Below are 18,079 nucleotides of genomic sequence, written 5' to 3'. Positions count from 1 at the left end.
CATTTCTGCTTAAGATATTTACTGATTTGTCAGGTTTCCGATATGCGTCCCCCCCAATGACAGACTCGTTCCTACGCCCTTGGGATGCATGAGGGAAACTGAGGAATGGATGGAGTGATGGGGGGAAAATAAAGTAAAAATCAAAAGAAAGTGAAATCTTGCAACGTATTTTTGGTTTAGGTCTTAGTGCAAATATGATAATACACTTGAAATATAAGACAAGTTATGAGTAAAATAATCTGCAAGTGAAAAAATACATTTTTAACTTATGATATGGGAAAAATACCACTTTCCACTGGCAGATTATTTCACTTATAGCTAGGACTTTTTTTGTCGATATTATGGAATTATTGACTTAAAACAAGCTCTTGTATCTTGCTGGAAAATTACTTTCAAGTTAGTTTAGTCTTATTTCAAGTGCAAGATAGTTGTACTATAAACTAGCTAGATCAAAAATACTTAATAAGATTTTCTGTTTTTTTTTGAGGGACACAAGTAGAAAAGAGCCGGAAAGACGAATTGATGGATACCGGGATGAAAATACAAACATTTTCCCAAACACTTTTTTTGTTCTTTTGCCACATTGAACCAGGCCTGGAAAGGTCTTAAACCATATTCAACGCTTTCCCAGGCAGTTTAGAAGCCATGTTCGAGTTAAAATATTCCAAGATGCTGTATACAATATCAGGAAAGTCATCACAGATAGAGATATCAATCTCAAATCGAAGGCAAAAACTGAGACACGGCCGTAAAACAAACACTATAGAATGAATTCACGAAAGAGCAAACGCAGAGTTGGTGTGGTGGTGAATCTCACCTCGTTCAGGTACTCCACGTGATGCTTGGTGGCAGCAAAGACCACCGTCTGCTCCTGAGGCTTCGCCACGTTCCTCAGGAGGTGCAGCAGCAGCGCCGGCTTGTCGTCCACACGCAGGTGGAAGAACGACAGCTGACGGACGACAAGATCAGAAAACATTTGAGGAGAGCTGGACACTCATTTCACTCTGTGAAACGTGGCAGAGTGATTAAAATCACCTTCGATGACTTCTTTAGAAATTTGGGTGAAACTAAACAAAAACTGAGCTACTTCGATGTCGGGCGACAAAATTAGAGGAGGGTCATGAATCCACGTTAGGATTGTGGATGCATGACTTCAAAGGGACAAACTAACGCAAGCTTTTCAAACATTAATGTCTTTTAATGAGACAAAAGGATATATTTATTTTATTGTGAACAATAGTTTCTTCTGCTGATTTAAATCAACATACTCTGTGAAAAAAAAAATTGCTGCCACACATCCAAACAAAAATTCACTGATGGCTTCCCCATCTACTGCAGAAAACGACTCACGTATTGAGTCTCTAACTTACCTTAATCTGGTCACTGAGTTTTGTATCAACATCCAGGCGAATCAGCACCGGCTCTGTCAGCCCTGGGAGACAGAAGTTGATTCAGTCCAAACCAGATCCAACATTTGACGGCGAGTCACAAACGAGCGAGACGGCTGATCTCACCGGCTCTGGCGAACTCCACCAAGAGTTTGGGCAGAGTAGCGGAGAACAGGAGGGTCTGTCTGGTGTCTGGAAGCCTGCGGATGATCTCCTGAAGCTGATCGGCAAAACCCATTTCAAACAGCCTGAGAGCAGGGAGCGCCAGGGGAGGGGGTGGGAGACAAAAAGAAAAAAAAGTCAAATGTTTTCACTGCAAAAGATTTCATGTTTAGCTTCAAGTCCCACAAGTTGACCTGAAGTGGATTTAAGGAGTGAATCTTCTGTACTAGAGAGAAATAAATGCCTTTGTAGAAAATTGTGGTGTCTTGATCTTCATTAATCTTCACTTTAAATTAAAATGTCGTTCATCGTCTGTCTTGATTTTCTTAAGATTTAAATTAGTTTTATTGTTTTATTTAAGGACTAGAATCAGTACAAATTTTACCATAGATTTTTTTTTTTTTTTACGTTTATGTGAACCAGTGAAGCTTGTGTATTAAATGTGCATAAAATCCTCCCTCCTGCTATAAATGGACACCCCAGTTTTTGATCATGAGCTAGAATGGTCTAGTCAAAGGAAAGACAAAAGGTTCAGTTTCCAGATTTGCATAGCTGGTTGAAACAAATATCAAAATAAAAATATATCTTTTCTTTTTTATTTATTTTGACAAAATAAATAAATAAAAAAAGATATAAATAAATAAACAAAGTCGTGTTTTGAAACATGGCTTTTCAAAACACTTCATAATTATCGATTCTTATTGGACTATCACATAAAAATTACCAGTAAAAACAATGAATGTTGGGTTTGTTCTATGACAAAGTGAAACAAAGCTACTCGTGTGAATACTTTTGAAAGGAACTGTGATTTACCTGTCGGCCTCATCAAACACCACATACTCCACACCGTGCAGCTTCAGGTTCATGTCTGTGATGACGTGCATGAGACGACCAGGGGTGCCGATAATTCTGCAGGAGGAAAGTAGATCTCATATTTTTTTTTTGCTTTCTTAACATGCATATTGGTAAAAGCATTTGAAGGATGACGCTAAATTGAAAAACTTACATGTCTGGGTTTTCGTGAAGCGCAGCGAACTGATCCTCCATGCTGGAAACGAGAGATATTTACCGTTACCACACGTTTAAAGAGAGACAACAAAACAACAACAAATACGAAATACAAATGAGGAGTTACAAACCTGTCTCCACCAAGAATTAAAGCAATCTTCAGGCGTGTGAATTTACCCAGCTAAATAACAAAAGAAAAAAACTAAATCAGAAAAAACTTTACTCAACATGAATTAACATTTAACACGTTTCAAACCAAAAGAACAAAAACACAGCAGCCATCTTGAAAACCTGAACACATGCCAAACGGACCTCTTTTGTGAACTTCATGGTCTGGAGGGCCAATTCTCTGGTGGGGGTCAGGATGAGAGCTCGGGCTCCTGTTTGGGCTTGAGGGGCCTTCAGTTTCTCAAACATGGGTACCAGAAAAGCAGCCGTCTTCCCGCTGCCCGTCCTCGCCATGGCAACCACGTCCTTCCCGTCCAGAATCACAGGAATGGTCTGATGAGGGGAAGAGAAGAAATGTTAACGCCAAGAATGTCACAACTATTTCCCAACACGATCCAAAGGTAAGACTGACATACCTTCCTCTGAATTGGAGTAGGGACTTTGTAACCCTTCTTCATGACACCCTTATAAACAGGAAAGCTGAGACCTGGAATTACACATAAAGTTATGAAACTCTACCGACTGTAGCTCAAGAAAAATCTGATTAAAAAAAAATAAATAAATGAATAAATAACATGCCATAAAGCAGTGAAAATCAGCTCCTCCTGTGAACTCACCCATGGACTGAAACCCCCCAGACTTCTTCTTCTTCTTGTTTTGGGCTCGGACGAGTTCCCTGGTGTCGGGCTCCACGTCGGATGTGCAGTCCGACGTCGCAGGGAAGCGTGGCAGTTTCCTCCCTGGCTGTTAGCATCAGCAAGACAACATGTCCATCACTAGTTGATAACACTGAATTACAAGGCACAGCGTGGTTGTTATAGCAGGGACACTTGAGACATTTTTGTCTCTGCCACAACTTCACATTTCCATGGATTTTATTGGAATTTTATGCGATTAATCAACACAAAGTAAAACAGTGGACTGAAAGAAGAAGGGTGTTTTTTTTTACAAATATTTTTGCACAAATAAAAAAACCTAAAAAGTGAAGCACGCAGTCGTACTGAGCCCTAATCTAACCACACACTGTGGGTTGCCTGTGTGCAACCCACAATGCATGGAGGAAAACTGACACTGCATATAGCCCTGAACACAACATCCATGTGTAGTGGCAGCATCATGCTGTGGGGATTTATTCAGCAATCAATCCAAACTTTCCTGACGGTTTCACTTCTTCTATCACCATTCTACTGCCATTCTTCATTAGATTTCGCTTCTCATCCACCAGAAATGTGAATCAAAGATGGACACTGAGGGTAACGTTAGTCCATCCAACTGGCCAAATGTATCAATGCAAATGATGAATGTCTGGATAATTGAAAATTTGTATCCTTCTAAATATTTCGTCCTTTGTAACCATCAGTACTGCACACACTGACACTCCAATGACTGTATAGGTCAAAACACACTTGTACGCTAAAGTGACCCGAATCTAAATCTTGCCATGTTTGGGAAGCCTTAAAAATAAATTTACATTGGCTTACAGTTTCTCTCAAATATGAAAGAAGAATGGACAAGCATTTCTGTCTCTAAATGTCCAAAACTGGTAGAGTCAAGTCAGCTGCAAGTGCTAAAAAAAATTAACATTCAAAGTGAATAGACTAACTGAAGCATAATACAAATTGACAACACATTTGTATTTCCCAATGAAATACTTTGAAGTTTGTGACTGGAGTGTGGAAAAAGTCTAAGGGGTGTGAATATTTTTGTAAGACTGTGGATTCAAACACTAGTCACCTTGAGGGGAAAATGGTATTTGCTGCCATGTTTTGGTGAATATAAAGAGTAAGCATTGTTTAAAACGGTGAAAACTAAGTTTAATGTTAAGTAACTGCTTTGTACTTTACCGTTCTCTGTAGGTGATCGAGTAAAATGTTGTTTACAAGGAGGTTATAGTGGCTAAAAAAAAAAAAATGTGTCGCTGTGTTTAGTCAACGCGGGTATCGCTTCAGAGGACAACAATGGCGTAATTGCACATTGAAACGGTAAACAAGTCTACATGTAGTAATTTAATGATAATAATCAATTGCTTGTAGTAAAAATTAACCAAAACCATAGAAAGGGGCAAACGGATATGAATCGGAGACCTCTTAATCTACAGTCAAATGTTGTACCACTGCTCCATACCTCTATCTGTACAGACAGCCATGCTGCCACTAGCGAACCGATGAATACATTTAGATGAATAAAACATGTTGGTTATTTTTCTAGGAAAAGTAGTTCAAAACTCTTGTGACTTACAGTATCATCGTCTTTAATTTCAGCAGCCAGCTGAAAGTCTCCACTATCAGAGTCAACCTCCTGCTCCCTGTTAGGCGTATGTCTTTTTTTCTTCGTCAGCTTCTTCTTTCTCTGAGCCATACTGCCACCTTGGTGTCCCTACAGTCGGCTTTTAAATATATAAACAGATTACGAAAAAACAAAAACAGCTTATTTCTTCTCCCTACACCATGTCACTCCTATAGATACGTTGAACACGTGGGGAAGTAAAAGCTTTCTTCTGCTTTTGTTGTCGCTCGAAGCTCGACGTCGCCATCTACTGCCACGGAGGGTTAAGCGCCGTTCACATCGCCGGAAGCTGGTCAGTGTCCGCCTCTGTTTGTCACAGGCGTTTTTTTTTTTCCAAGTTTGTTTTAAATGCAGGTGTTTTATTGGCGATTCTGTTATTTTTAAGTTCTCTTCTCTTTTCAGTTTTATAAATTGCGCTAGCGATGAGGGGTTAAGTCTTTCAATGAACACTGCCTTGCCATTCTCAATCTTTACAAAACTAGTTATGGCTCTGTTATTTTTTTTTTCCTTCACCTTTGTTAAATGGTCAGACTCAAGCCCCTTTATGTTCCTGTCAAAAAGCAGAAGATGGTGCCAGTCCACAGGTTTGTCCATTCTGAGTACGTCAAGCTTCTTTTCTCTTATGATGAGGCAGTGAACGGTTTGGTTGGGTCCTCTAATTTTGGTCATCTCATTTCTGTAGCAAGAAAAACTCTGAAGTATTTGACACTATCAAGAGAATTATGTGGCCTCCACCTCAGCATTCTGGGTAACTTTCTGATGATGGCTGCAACACATTTTTCATTTTTTTTAATCAGGTAATAGCCTTGAAATCTGATTTCCCTTCCTTATATGGATAGTCCTCAGTGCTTGGAGTCATTTGCTTCTTTTCCATCAATTACACTGGATGAGTTGGCTACATTTATTGGCATCCTATCTTAAACATGCTGAGGTAGCGTCTGTTCTAAAGAATTTCAATATTGATGGCAGCGTTATCGGTAATTATTGGCCGATTTCAAGGCCGCCTTTTTCCTACTAAATTATAAGAAAAAGTTGTAGAAATTCAGCCCAGATCACTTTTAAGTAAGCTACAGATTTTCTGCACAGGAAAAAAATGTGCAGGATTTCTTGTTGAATCCAAGATTGGTGTCTCTGAGCTTAAGAACTTGCCTGATTTAAAATAATACTTATACTTTAATATCACAAAAGACTGTGAGAAAAATACAGACATTTGGATGAAACAATATTTTATAATCCCCCATCGAGTTGCTGTCATCTTTCTGCGTTAAAAAAGAACTCTCTCAGTCCCAGATATTAAACGGACAGCTGTGACTGAAAATATCCAACCAGACTGCAAGCTGCATGCGGGTCAAAACTGAAGCGCTGCATTTATTTTTCTTGTTTTTGCAGTTTGAGCAAGCCTGCAGCATAAAATGGGCACTTCAGTAACATGTTGTTTTATTCTGAAAACCATTAGTTTTATTGCCATTGGTATGTTTTTGAAAAATAATGTAATCATGTGGAAATTAATGAGGATGCATGGTTAGCTGCTGGGTTTATATAAGAATTGAAGTAAAAATAAAATGTGAGCAATGAATTGCATTTAATTAGACAATTAATGTTTGACTGGCTTAAAACAAATTCTGCATTTTATCTTTTTAAGTTGGTTTCAAACACTTGAAGCTAACTTTTTCAAATCTCTGAGTAAAGATTTGTTGTCAGGATGATAACAGATGTTTATAGCAGCCAAAATGTGTGCTCTGCTGCCTGATGCCAGCAGGCTGATGTACAATAAATAAGACAGCGCCGTGGTAACAGCTTGAAGCTAAATGCATTTATACACTCTCTTAGTGAGTAAAAAAATAGACCTGCTCAGAAACTGAAAGGCCTGCAGGGTTTGCAGTAAGGAAAGTGGTTCAGCCAGCTGTTGTGTTGTCCTTATAGGTAATGTAAGGGATTAAAAAGAGAGGAGATTAAGATATGGCTGCAATGGGAGGTTTGTTGTTTCAGTAAGGCGTCTTAAAAAAAAAAAAAAAAAAAAGCCAGATGGTGGCACCGATCTACTCCCAGTTCAGTTTCCACAGTTCCGAGCATGAACTCAAGTTTCAGTTTCTTAAACTAGGTCTGGCCTGTCTTAATCGCTGGTTCAACTTCAAGTGAACCACTTCAGTCATTTCTTTGAAGTCTTAACTCTTAGTGTTTGGGACAAAACTCCATGTGTATAATGTAAAATAGCATATTTTCATTTCTCTTTTTTCTTCATTTTTTTTCTTTCTCTCTTTTCTTCTTGTTCAGTTTTTTGTTCTTCCCTATTTTTCCTTTTCCTTCTTTCTTTTTTTCCACGTTTTCACAATTTCTTTCCCTTTTATCTCTTTTATTCATGTGATGAAACGTCAAGCAGAATATCAACAGCCTCTGACTCTCAGTAACACCCGCTTACAAAACAGAAAGCCCTTGAGATCCCAATAATTTATTAAATAGAGTGTACAAACACATATGAAACATAAAGAGCAGGGGTCAGTGATGTCAATATTTTTAATTTGATTATATTTCAAGCACATTTGGTCTAAACTTGCATGAAAGACGACAATAATCAAAAACATGGGAAGAATGTGGTGCGTAATGATGTTTGCTCTTTTTTGGGCTGAGCTTTTTCATGCTTGACTAAGTGATTGAATTTAACTGTTTTTTTTATTACTTGAGAAGGCAAGGTAACACCAAATTACACCTTTTGCCACTCAGATGAATGAGTCGCAATGTAATAAAGTCATTTACTCTCTAACGGTGACGGAGTGTTTTAAAAAGTTCAAGCTAGAATAAATTCTCTTTCTACACTAAACCACCATAGACAGTATCAAATCATGACTTAATGTGGTTCATCAGGGTTTGATTTGTTCTGCATCATAAAACTTTGGCATATTATCAAGGATAGGTAGACTTTTAGATAGGTCAATGCACGAATTTAAGAGAGTATTGACCTAAACTATAAAAAAATAAAAAATAAAAAAAATCTGCCTTGTAAGCTGTTTTAGCTAAAAACATGGGCTGAGTTTGTATACAAATACACCAATTTACTGAGGATTACTGTGTAAAAGGATACAGACTCAAATGATTAGTAACAGATGTCAACACAACTCTTTTCGGAGAGTCCAGAAAGTGGTCGAGTGTGGCAGATGCTGCCTCTCTAAGCCCGGGAGATTGATAGAAGTGCTTAGATTAATAGATTGAGCTGATGGTTGTAAAAAAAAATAATAATAATAATAATAATAATCTTTTAAATCGTGGTAGCAGTTAAATATTTTTCCACCCTCTCGGTGTAAGTCATTTTATTATTCTTTATTTCCCACTGTTTAAAAAGCCAGCACAGCGTTGAGATGGCGTTTTAAAAACAGTCCAAACATCAAATTAGTATCATGACTGATGAATAGTAACAAGTCAGGCATTCAAGTCCCTCCAGAAACCCTTTAAATTCGGTGTTAATTTTCCATGACAGTCCGCTGTACATCCGAAAGGCACATTAATCTCAACAACCCTTCAAACTCTGTCGAAAGGCTATTTGCGAGGATGTGTCAGCGCTGGAGTTGAACCCTATAAAAAATGATTACATGTTGAGGAAACGACTGTGAATGAAACCTGTGAGATGTTACATCACAGCAAAAATGCTCAAACATGTCTGTGTTATCCAGCTGTAAAAACATAAACCGGTGAGCAAAATAAGACTGAGGGCAGGCAAGGCGTTGTCTTTGAGCTCACTGGGACGGCTTTGCACTCCGTCGGTGACAGCGGCAGATGGAGGGAGGGCCCTGAGGGTTACCTTCAGGCTCCAGGGCAGGGAGAAAGGAAGGGACACACAAACCGTTTGGTTGCTGATTGGACTAAAGAACACTAAGATCCAATGTTCTAGCAGTGTCTGCATGCTCGAGAGGTCTCATAATGGTATTGTGTTAATGCAGTAGCCAGATCTGGTAGCTTGTTTAAGGGGAAGCTTCACAAGAACCGGATTTTGAAGTGCAATACACTCAAAATATCAGAAAAATGTTTAAAAAAAAATTTCAATGAGAGAATCATAATTTTCCAGATTTCTGCAAAAAAAAATTCTAGTTGAAACGACTTTAGCATGAATCGCCCCCATACACTGTGACCCTTCCAACTCCAGATCGGCTTTCCTGCCATATAATTTGTGTCATTTAGACAAACTGAACCCTGACCCCTCATTTAAGCCCAAACAAAAATATCCTTTCAAAACTGCTAATTCTAATGATTTTCAGACATTCTCAGCCTATTGTTGTACCATTTTGTGTCCATAAAACCACTTGCAGCTGAACATGAACATGAAATCATAAAGGCAACCTCTTTATTTTATTTAAGTAGAGCAATCAAAACAGCCACCTTTGCCTTCAGTTCTAATTGGCCTAAAACCTAAAGGATCATTTGAAAAAAAAGAGAGAAAAAAAAACTGTTTCAAAAATAACTACAGTATGAAATTTGTTTGCTTTTATGGTCAAATTTAAATTGTGTTTATTTCATTATTGACCAAAATACTTAGAAATTACTCTGCAGTAACTAAGGGGCCGCAGACTGCCGACTCCTGACCTGTCAGATCTGTTTAGCGCTGTTTCCTTGTACCAATATTCAGTAGGGTTTAAATTCCAGCTGGGACTTCTCTGCATTGAGTATTATGTGCGCACAGCGTCGATCTATGACTTTCTTTACACGTAACTCATAGAGAAACCTCCAGCCCACATCCGACCCAACAGACAAGCCTTAGCTCAAATGTCCCAAGTGGATTCTTAAATGAATATGAGTGGAGTCTCTGGAGTCTTGTGAAAATATTAGTTTTGCGTCTTCCTTTCTAAGCTTTCTCCTCGGATTAGGAGTAGGCCTTTAATCTCTGAATTAGAACATCAAAATAATTGCGCTTTGGACACCTGAGATTTAAACAGACAGTTGTGGATTTTCAGTGAGCTTAGTTCTTGCACAAAAAGTTAAATTCTAATTTACACAAAGGCATTTTGTACTCGGTTATTTGGGCTTGTGCCATGTTATTTTCCCTAAAGACGACATTTTTGCAGCATTATTTCACGTCATAATGCTTCAACTGCTTTATGCATAAGCAAATTCTTAGACATTGCTTTGGAAATTCATTTGGTGTTGAAAACTGGTTGGTTGATTGTCATTCAAAGAGACTAGCGGTTGTTGCATGACAAAAAAAAAAAAAGAAGAAGAAATCAACAAATCCAAGGAAGGTTTCCCTAGCAGTATGAGTTTTCATCATTGTTTAATACAAATCAAGAAAACGCATTATATTCGGTCTTGCAAAGGCAAGTTGCAAAGGGAGTGCATTGGGGAGTTCAAGCAGTGGCACAAAGGTATATATAATTCATGTAGAAAAATCAGAGGAGCTGGCTTTTAAGAGCAATAAAGCAAAATTCAAAAGTGCTTACTTTTCTGCGGCAAAGCCTAAGCCCTTTCAGTTAGTCGTCTCCTTTGCTGTATAAGTAGTATCCGGCTTTGCGCTCGCTTTTAGTGTAGAACTGCAGAGGCACATGCATTGGGTCAAACTTTCAATTACTTGAAATTCTGAGAGCTAAAAGGCCCTTCTGCTTTAGGGCTTGGGTAGTTAATCTTACAGCTAGTTCCAGCATTAGGGTGATAATCACCGGACATGTGAAATAAATGTCCCTAGAGGCGTGCGAAAGAGACCCCTGATTATTTTCTTCTTCCACACCGATAGTGGAGGGATAGCAATTTCAGACTTCAGTGGCTTTAGAGATTGTAGCTGATGCAGTTGTTGGCGGGTGAAGCCATAAGAATATTTTTCCATGTTGTACAGTCAGATTACTGCTCATTAATGCTGCAGAGACCCTGCTGGGCAGACCTAATGACAAATTTCAGTTTCATCTCTCCTGTACTTCTAGGGCAGGGTTATGCGCAGTGACAGATGCCCAGAATTAAAACCCATGGTGCTGAATTAACTTTTCATGCGTTCCCTTCTTACATTTATGTTGTTTCTTTTTGGCCACCGCTTGCTGCAGGCTCAGTTCCTCTTCTGGTGTCTTAATTGCAATTTCATCAAGTATTTAGAGCCCTGCAGCCCTCCCTATTTTTGTCACTGTCACTCCAAACTAGCCGGTGGCAGTGACTTCAAGGGTATTTAAAGCAGCTTTTGTGTATCCTAAGTTAAGTCGGGAGCAGCTCGGGGGAGGTTTGCTTTCATCGCTGCGGTACTGCTTGGACCTCCTTTCTCCCCTCCAAGTCGATCCTTCTCTCACTCCCCCTGTCATGGTTTTATCACTCAAAGGCTCAGGGGGCTCAGCAGAAATGAATGAGGCCTGGAACACGGCAAAGAGGAAAAAGGTTGAGACAAAAACGGGATGCGCGCATCAGCATTGGGACTTTGACTAGAGCTGCTCTTTTATGCTTCACAGCTCTCAGTTCAGCTGGGTTTGTGTTAAGAGAGACTCCCCATTACGGATTCATTGCTTCTCGGAACAAAGCAAAATCTTAAATAGCGAGCTTTGTTTCTGAACGAGGTTAAGCAGGTGAAATATTAGACCATTTCCGCCATTAGTTGAATAATAATAACAATAAGAGAATGGTAAGATGCAAATATCACCTGATGGTAAAGTGGAGAGTTTATCCAAGCCATTTGATGGAAAACATAAGACGATTCCCTGTTAAGACAAGCTGGATGGGAATAAAACTCCTTCAAGTGTTTAATTCAACATAGACAAACAAAAATGAGATAACCAAAGAAAACTTACAGGGAAAACAAGTAGGAACTATTAGTATCCAGTGGGATTGGAGAAGCTCCATAATGCACTGGACTCAGTAGCCTTACTCGTCAGAGCTTGAAAAACCTCCCACACACAAAACCATGAAATCTCAGACAACATACAGCTTGTGTATATACAAGAAAACAACTAGCCTACTTTTTTCGCTCTTCAGAAAATGCCTCCTCATTTTCAGCTTTTTCCGAAGAAACCTTAAGGTTTTGGGTTAAGACTGACCGATATTTGGATATGTTCTTCATTTCACCTCCCTCATCAAAAACCTGGCAGGAGAAGGAGATCCTGGATGAAAGAGGCTGAAGCGATCTTCTTCTTCTTCTTCTTCTTCTGCACTCACTGCCCTTTTTCCTGCCAAGCTACTAATGAGTAAAGACCACCAGTGCAAAAAAACACATTAGAAAACCAGATTGTTCTCTCTTTTTGGGTTTCCATGTAAGTGAGAACCTGCAAAATTTTTGACCATGTCTTCTAAAGGACTTTCTGGCCTCATTTATTAAATAAGCAAGAAAATAATTTGTGAGCATTTCATTCAATTCAACAATTACTGTAAGTTTTGTTACCGGACCAATGTTTGGTTCAGTAATGATTTTGTCAGAACTACTTTTTGTCCAGCTGTGTTTTCATTATCTTTCACTATAATTTGTTCTTTTAGAAAAAGGAAAAGCACAATCGGAAAAATGGTAAACTCAAAGTCTAGAACTTAAACTTTAAAAAAAAAATAAATAAATCTTTCTCAATCTTTATCATCCTGTGAATTCTTTCAAGGAAAAAGAGGCACATGGAAGGTTGAATCTTGGCAAAGACTGACCTAAATGCCTCTTTTACTTCCCACACAGTCACACAAACAATGACTCAGAAATAAGAGGAGAAACAAATTACACACAGCTGCGCACATTTCCAAATACTAAGTGTGTGTTCGTCGTTATGAAAAGATGCAGTGCGGCATCATTTCACATTGTGTGCCTTGTTAAAGAGCTGCAGTTAATTTTTAATTCCCCCACGTTCCATTGTAATGCGCAGAAATCCGAACAAGCTGCTGTAAATATGTCTTAATAGGAATGATAGCAGTCAATGGCAGCCATCTATCAGGTCGGACCATATGTTGCTTGGGGTGAGGAGGGAATGAGGGCTTACCACAAAGCCTGCCTTATCCTCTGGCATTACAGTCTCTAAGAAAGGATTTAGTCTTTAATTCTTGATTAGATAGAATTTTCTCCCCTGTGCGAGTGTGTAGTGATACACCAAGCACAGATAACCTGCCCTATTTGCAACGTGTGTGTGTGTGTGTGTGTGTGTTTGGTCTGGCTTTGGCATTGCTCCCACTCTGAGGCACAAACATGCACACACTTCCATACCCTCGGAGACTGAACCTGTTGGTGTCCCATCCCATTTAGCCCCTGGGCTTTTAACACATTGTGATCGGGCTATTATTAGAAGCGATGGATTGTCAATCAGGATTAAGGCCCGATTGATTTGTATGTCCCAGCTAGAAAAGGATCACACTTTATTGTTTGTTTTCACCTCTGCAGATGACGATCCCATGTATGTTTCCCCTTTTTTTTCTTCTGTCATGAGATGTGAGAGAGAGGAGAGATTCTAACAACCTTCTGTCCCTCCCAGGATTTGAGGACACCGCTCATGAAGACATTTATTTATTTAGTTTCTTCACTCAAATCATCTTCTTCCTCCTCCTCTTCTCTTTGCCTGACTGGCTGTTGAGCTGAGCTGACTGGCTGGTTGGCTCCCCCTCTCACTGGAGTCTCACAATCAGATCTCTCATTCAGAGCGCAAGCTTCACCAAGGCAGAGTGGGAGGCAGACTCAGGCTTCTCAGGGTTCAGGCAAGTAGGATCTCTGCAAGAATTTATTTATTTTTTCTCTGCATCTGGTTTACTGGGAAATTAGAGGTGAGCAGAGAAAAAAAAAATCTCTGACTCTTTCAGCACGGACAACTGACCCTCGCTCCTGTGCTGCATCCATGACTTTGCGCACCTGGTTAGTGTATGGACTTGGATTTATTTTGGTTTGGATGCTCTGTTTGGCACAAGGTGAGTGGGATGTATTTTGCTGTGGATTCTGCTTATGGTTGTGTGTGTGTGTGTGTGTGTGTGTGTGTGTGTGTGTGTGCGCGCGTGTGTGTGTGCCAAAGGGCATAATTATATCACAGACAGACATCATTTGCTGCAGCTTTTTTTTTTATAAACATAATATCACTTGTGTTATTAAGAGATAGTGTAGATGTCAACTTTAAAGAGCTGTAAAATATCAAGAAAATAAAAAAACAAAATTAAACCACAAAAAAGATGCAGAATATATTGCTGTATCAATGATTATGTTTAAAGCTAATTGCAATAAAATTAGTTTCTTTCTACCTGTAATGGACCAAAGCTCAAATTGTCTGCCAGCAATAAATAATGTGTCTATGTATCCACACAAGAGGCAAAGTAAATTTCCCCACAGAGCAGTAGCAATTGACCTAAGGACGTTTGACTGTAATTTTAGTGAAAAATGGTATTCAGCAGAGGAAATATTTTTGAATTGTTCCACACTGAAATATTGTGTTGCTTTATTTGGAACCGTTTCTCATTTGCGTCACATAACAGATCCAGTCCCAACCCAAAGGAAGCTGATTGTTTGTGCTGGCTGTTTGATGTTTGACTTATTGATCTGGCAGCATCAATGATGGCAGACAGTGATGCAAGCAGCAGCTTCATTAACACGTCGCATGTTTGATTCCAATCAATCTCATTTCCAAAGAATTTGTTTTCTGCAAACTTGTCTCCAGATTTACTTTAAGCAAGTAGGACATGATTAAGTAATCCAATTCATTTATTAGTTATTTGAAAGTAAATGTGAATTTCAAAATGTTATTGATAAGCTCTCATTCTTAAGATGAGATTTGTTTTTCTTCCTCCAAACCTTCATACCCCATGTCTATGTAAAGCCTTCCTTTGTTGTGGTGACAAGCGATACACAGAACAAATATGGTTTTCTTGAGTTTGCTGATGGCATATTTTTAACATGAGCCACTTTGTTGGACTCCAATGTTCACACACACTACGATCCAGTTGTGCTTTAAACTGGAAATTCAAACTTCCCAGTCGGAAGAATAAACTGGAACGCCCTTCCACCCCCGGGAGTAGTTTCCCCAGTTACGACTTGTAAGGCTAAATTTGCATTTCAATATGGCCGCTCCTGCATCAGCAGTGGACAGATGTGGTGGAAACAATTATTTTTATAAGACATACATGTGAGAGTGCGTTTAAAATCAATGTTACACATAGCATCTTGAAACTTTAATCTGAACAAATAAAAAGTGTTTGCTTATGGGAAGTAAACCTACCTGTAAGAGCTATTGCAAATAATGTCTATAGGCGTAGCCATGTTGAAAGTAGTGTACAAACCCAGCTCCTTGTTCCCACTTCCCAGGTAACTGGAACACAACATCATGTAATGAGGAGACGCAGAAATGACAAAGCAGACAAGAAGAACTAATCAGGGACAAAGGGGAACAGTTGAGGGAGAGTGGAGGCAGAGGACAATCAGGACAATGGGAAGCAGCTGAGAAGGGAAGCAAACTGACTGAGGGAGGGCGAATAATAAACACAGAATGGGCTGAACATGGACTCAATTGTTATAAAAGCAAATGAAAAATATGACAAATAACCTAAGAGAGATTGAGGCAACCTGATTCACCATGCTTCTCAGGGTTCAAAAGCATTTCCTTTTCTTTTTAACAGCCCTCTTGTTTTTCTTTTTTAATGCACAAAGCATGCACCCAGGAAATAGTGGGCTCATTTTTGAGAAAATATGCATGCCCATGATGCTAATAATGAGTAAAACCAAATTTAGGTCACAACAGACTCGGAGTTAATCAACATTTTTAATGCATACTGCAAGTAGGCTCATTGTGGGCTCATAATAAACTGCACTGTACCAAGGGAGCTGACTGTCTTTTTAATGTAGCCTCATTATGTTGACAAAATGCTCATAGCAGGCAGCCTTTCAATGTTTCATGAATGCTGTGTATTAAAGCACAGAGAACACTGTTCATTCAGGTTGTCTGGAAGAAATAAATCACAATTCAATTTCAACATTTATTACCGAATATGTTCTTTATGTTAAAGTAATATGATTTATTATATTGTTTGCTATCACTAGCAGGGGAATTGTGACACATTCCCCTGCAGACTGGCATGTGCTCTGTGCCCCTGCAAGGCTTAACATCGATTCCAGCAGATTTCTAACGTGATTTTTATAAGAGCATTTGCCTGGGATTAGTTCGCTCCTGAAAGCTCCATCAGAGCTTTTGGTGGGCTATTTAACAGAGCAGAGGCGGCAAGAGGCTGTAGCCTGACGCTCTGCACTCTCACTGAGTCCAACGGCCTGCACAGATAAAGGGGGAGGATTGGTTTCAGCCAAAGCTGATCTTCCATCTTAAATGGGTAGGCTTTTGGAGGGCAAGCACAGGTGTGTGAGCGGGCTGAACTCTCAGCCAATCCCTTTAAGCCCTGGTGGATTTGTTATGGTTAGGCTTAGCTTCACTTTCTTAAGGGAGTTAAACGTTTGGGAAGTGAAATAATTGCACAGCAAAAATCAGAAGCTAAAATTCTCTTTGGAGAAGCATATTTTAGTGTGTGTGTGTGTATATATATATATATATATATATATATATATATATATATATATATATATATATATATATATATATATATATGTTGACCTGATCACATCAGTACTATTTCCTCTTGTAAATGTATCATGAACATTCATCTTTTTCAGCCTTAGGTTTAACATTATTTTATTGACGTATCACCTCGTACACGTGATTTTGATGTAACACTCACAGAAACCACATAGGAAATTAGCCAGAGGTCTTATCTGGTACAATTGATCTCTCATCACATGAGTGTAATCACTTGATCATAAGCCCTGACAAATAAATAAACAAACATAAACAAAATACATATGCAAGCCTCTTTGGCCATTTATCAATGTAAGAAATTTTAGTTTCAACGATTTCAGTGCAAACATTTGTCTATAAATGGCTTGCTGTTTTGTCTTACTGCTACTACTATTACACATTGGCAGAAATGGTTACAAAGGCAAACATTTAATATATTTTAACAAATAATGAAGATTAAGGGTTATGTAAAAAAAAAAATTAAATAAATGCATTATTGAGCCAGTCACTGCAGTTCTAAGATACACAAGTACAAAACATTGTTTTCAATTCATTCAGTCGTATATTTTGCTATTTTCTAAAGGACATAGTTAAAATAAAAGAATTAAAAACATTTAAAATGAACACTTAAACAAGCCTTTTACAAACAAATTCACCAATATTGAATATATTTGTGGTAACCATCCACCTGAACACCTCAGACTCCTATTTTCCTATATATTCATACACAATGCGTGTAAGTGTGTGTGCACACACAAATGGTACTTATATGCTCATGTGCTCTGTCTCAAGACAAGGTTTTCATATAGAGAGACTAACATTTTTGTCCATTCTTCTTTGCAGGATAGCTCAAACTCAAATTGTATATAAAACATCTGTGAATGTCAAGTTTAAAGTCTTTCCAGAGATTCTTACCTGGATTTAGATCTGGACTTTTACAAAGAAATTCCGACACATATTATACATTTTATTTGTGACACATTTTTGCTTTTCTTCCACTTAATTAAGGTCTATTTTGTGTTGATCTTACACACAAAATGCAAATCAAACACATATAGCTTTGTGATTTTAACAGGACGGAGGATGTCAGGGTGTGAATTCAGACATCAAAACATCTGCTATTTTGGTTATGCTGTGTGGCAGAATGATTTTTGTCAGACAAAACTTTTTTTTTTTTCAAATTATCTAGGAACTTTTCATTTTTTGTTTAAATAAAACAAAGTTCTCAGTTAGACATAAGCGTGCTGCTAAAACATTCACCTTTCAGTTCTCATCTTAGCCAATCATGTACATTTTTCCTCCAGTGAAGACTCCAATTCATTACATTCAGTTCAGGTTGGACTGAACACATTAATTTGTCTTTGTTCATCTTTGCAGTCCAGGGTCTGCAGTGCTATGGCTGCAACATCATCCACGGTCAGAGGTATGTGGATTTGGGCTGCTCTAACCCAGAGGTCATCACCTGCACCCACTCACACAATGGCTTCAAGCATCGTTTCTGCATCAAAACAGAAAGCAGTGAGTGAAGTTTTTTTTTTTTTTACTCTCCTCATCTATTCACTTTTTTTTTTTTTTTTTTTTTTTTTTTTTTTTTTAATTTCCCCTTTGTTCCCC

General features: G+C 38.6%; 1 protein-coding gene across 2 annotated transcripts in view; it reads right to left on the bottom strand.

The window, feature by feature from the left end:
• Positions 1-5,261, bottom strand: part of ddx54 (DEAD (Asp-Glu-Ala-Asp) box polypeptide 54) — a 14,147-nt gene extending 8,886 nt beyond the window's left edge. For both annotated transcript variants that reach the window (XM_015027564.1, XM_015027565.1), the window contains exons 1-10: positions 4,965-5,261; positions 3,344-3,470; positions 3,143-3,213; positions 2,871-3,059; positions 2,690-2,739; positions 2,557-2,598; positions 2,364-2,459; positions 1,515-1,636; positions 1,371-1,432; positions 818-949 (exon numbers count right to left, since the gene is read on the bottom strand). In XM_015027564.1, the coding sequence (XP_014883050.1) occupies positions 818-949; positions 1,371-1,432; positions 1,515-1,636; positions 2,364-2,459; positions 2,557-2,598; positions 2,690-2,739; positions 2,871-3,059; positions 3,143-3,213; positions 3,344-3,470; positions 4,965-5,084 (1,011 nt within the window). In that variant the 5' untranslated portion in view covers positions 5,085-5,261. The remainder of the gene's footprint in view (positions 1-817; positions 950-1,370; positions 1,433-1,514; positions 1,637-2,363; positions 2,460-2,556; positions 2,599-2,689; positions 2,740-2,870; positions 3,060-3,142; positions 3,214-3,343; positions 3,471-4,964) is intronic.
• Positions 5,262-18,079: the final 12,818 nt, after the last annotated feature.

The sequence above is a fragment of the Poecilia latipinna genome, unplaced genomic scaffold (assembly GCF_001443285.1).
Source record: "Poecilia latipinna isolate Pla-1442-1.1 unplaced genomic scaffold, P_latipinna-1.0 Scaffold103, whole genome shotgun sequence".
NCBI lineage: Eukaryota > Metazoa > Chordata > Actinopteri > Cyprinodontiformes > Poeciliidae > Poecilia > Poecilia latipinna.
Note: the sequence above shows the minus strand (reverse complement) of the source record. Positions and strands in the feature narration are given on the sequence as shown.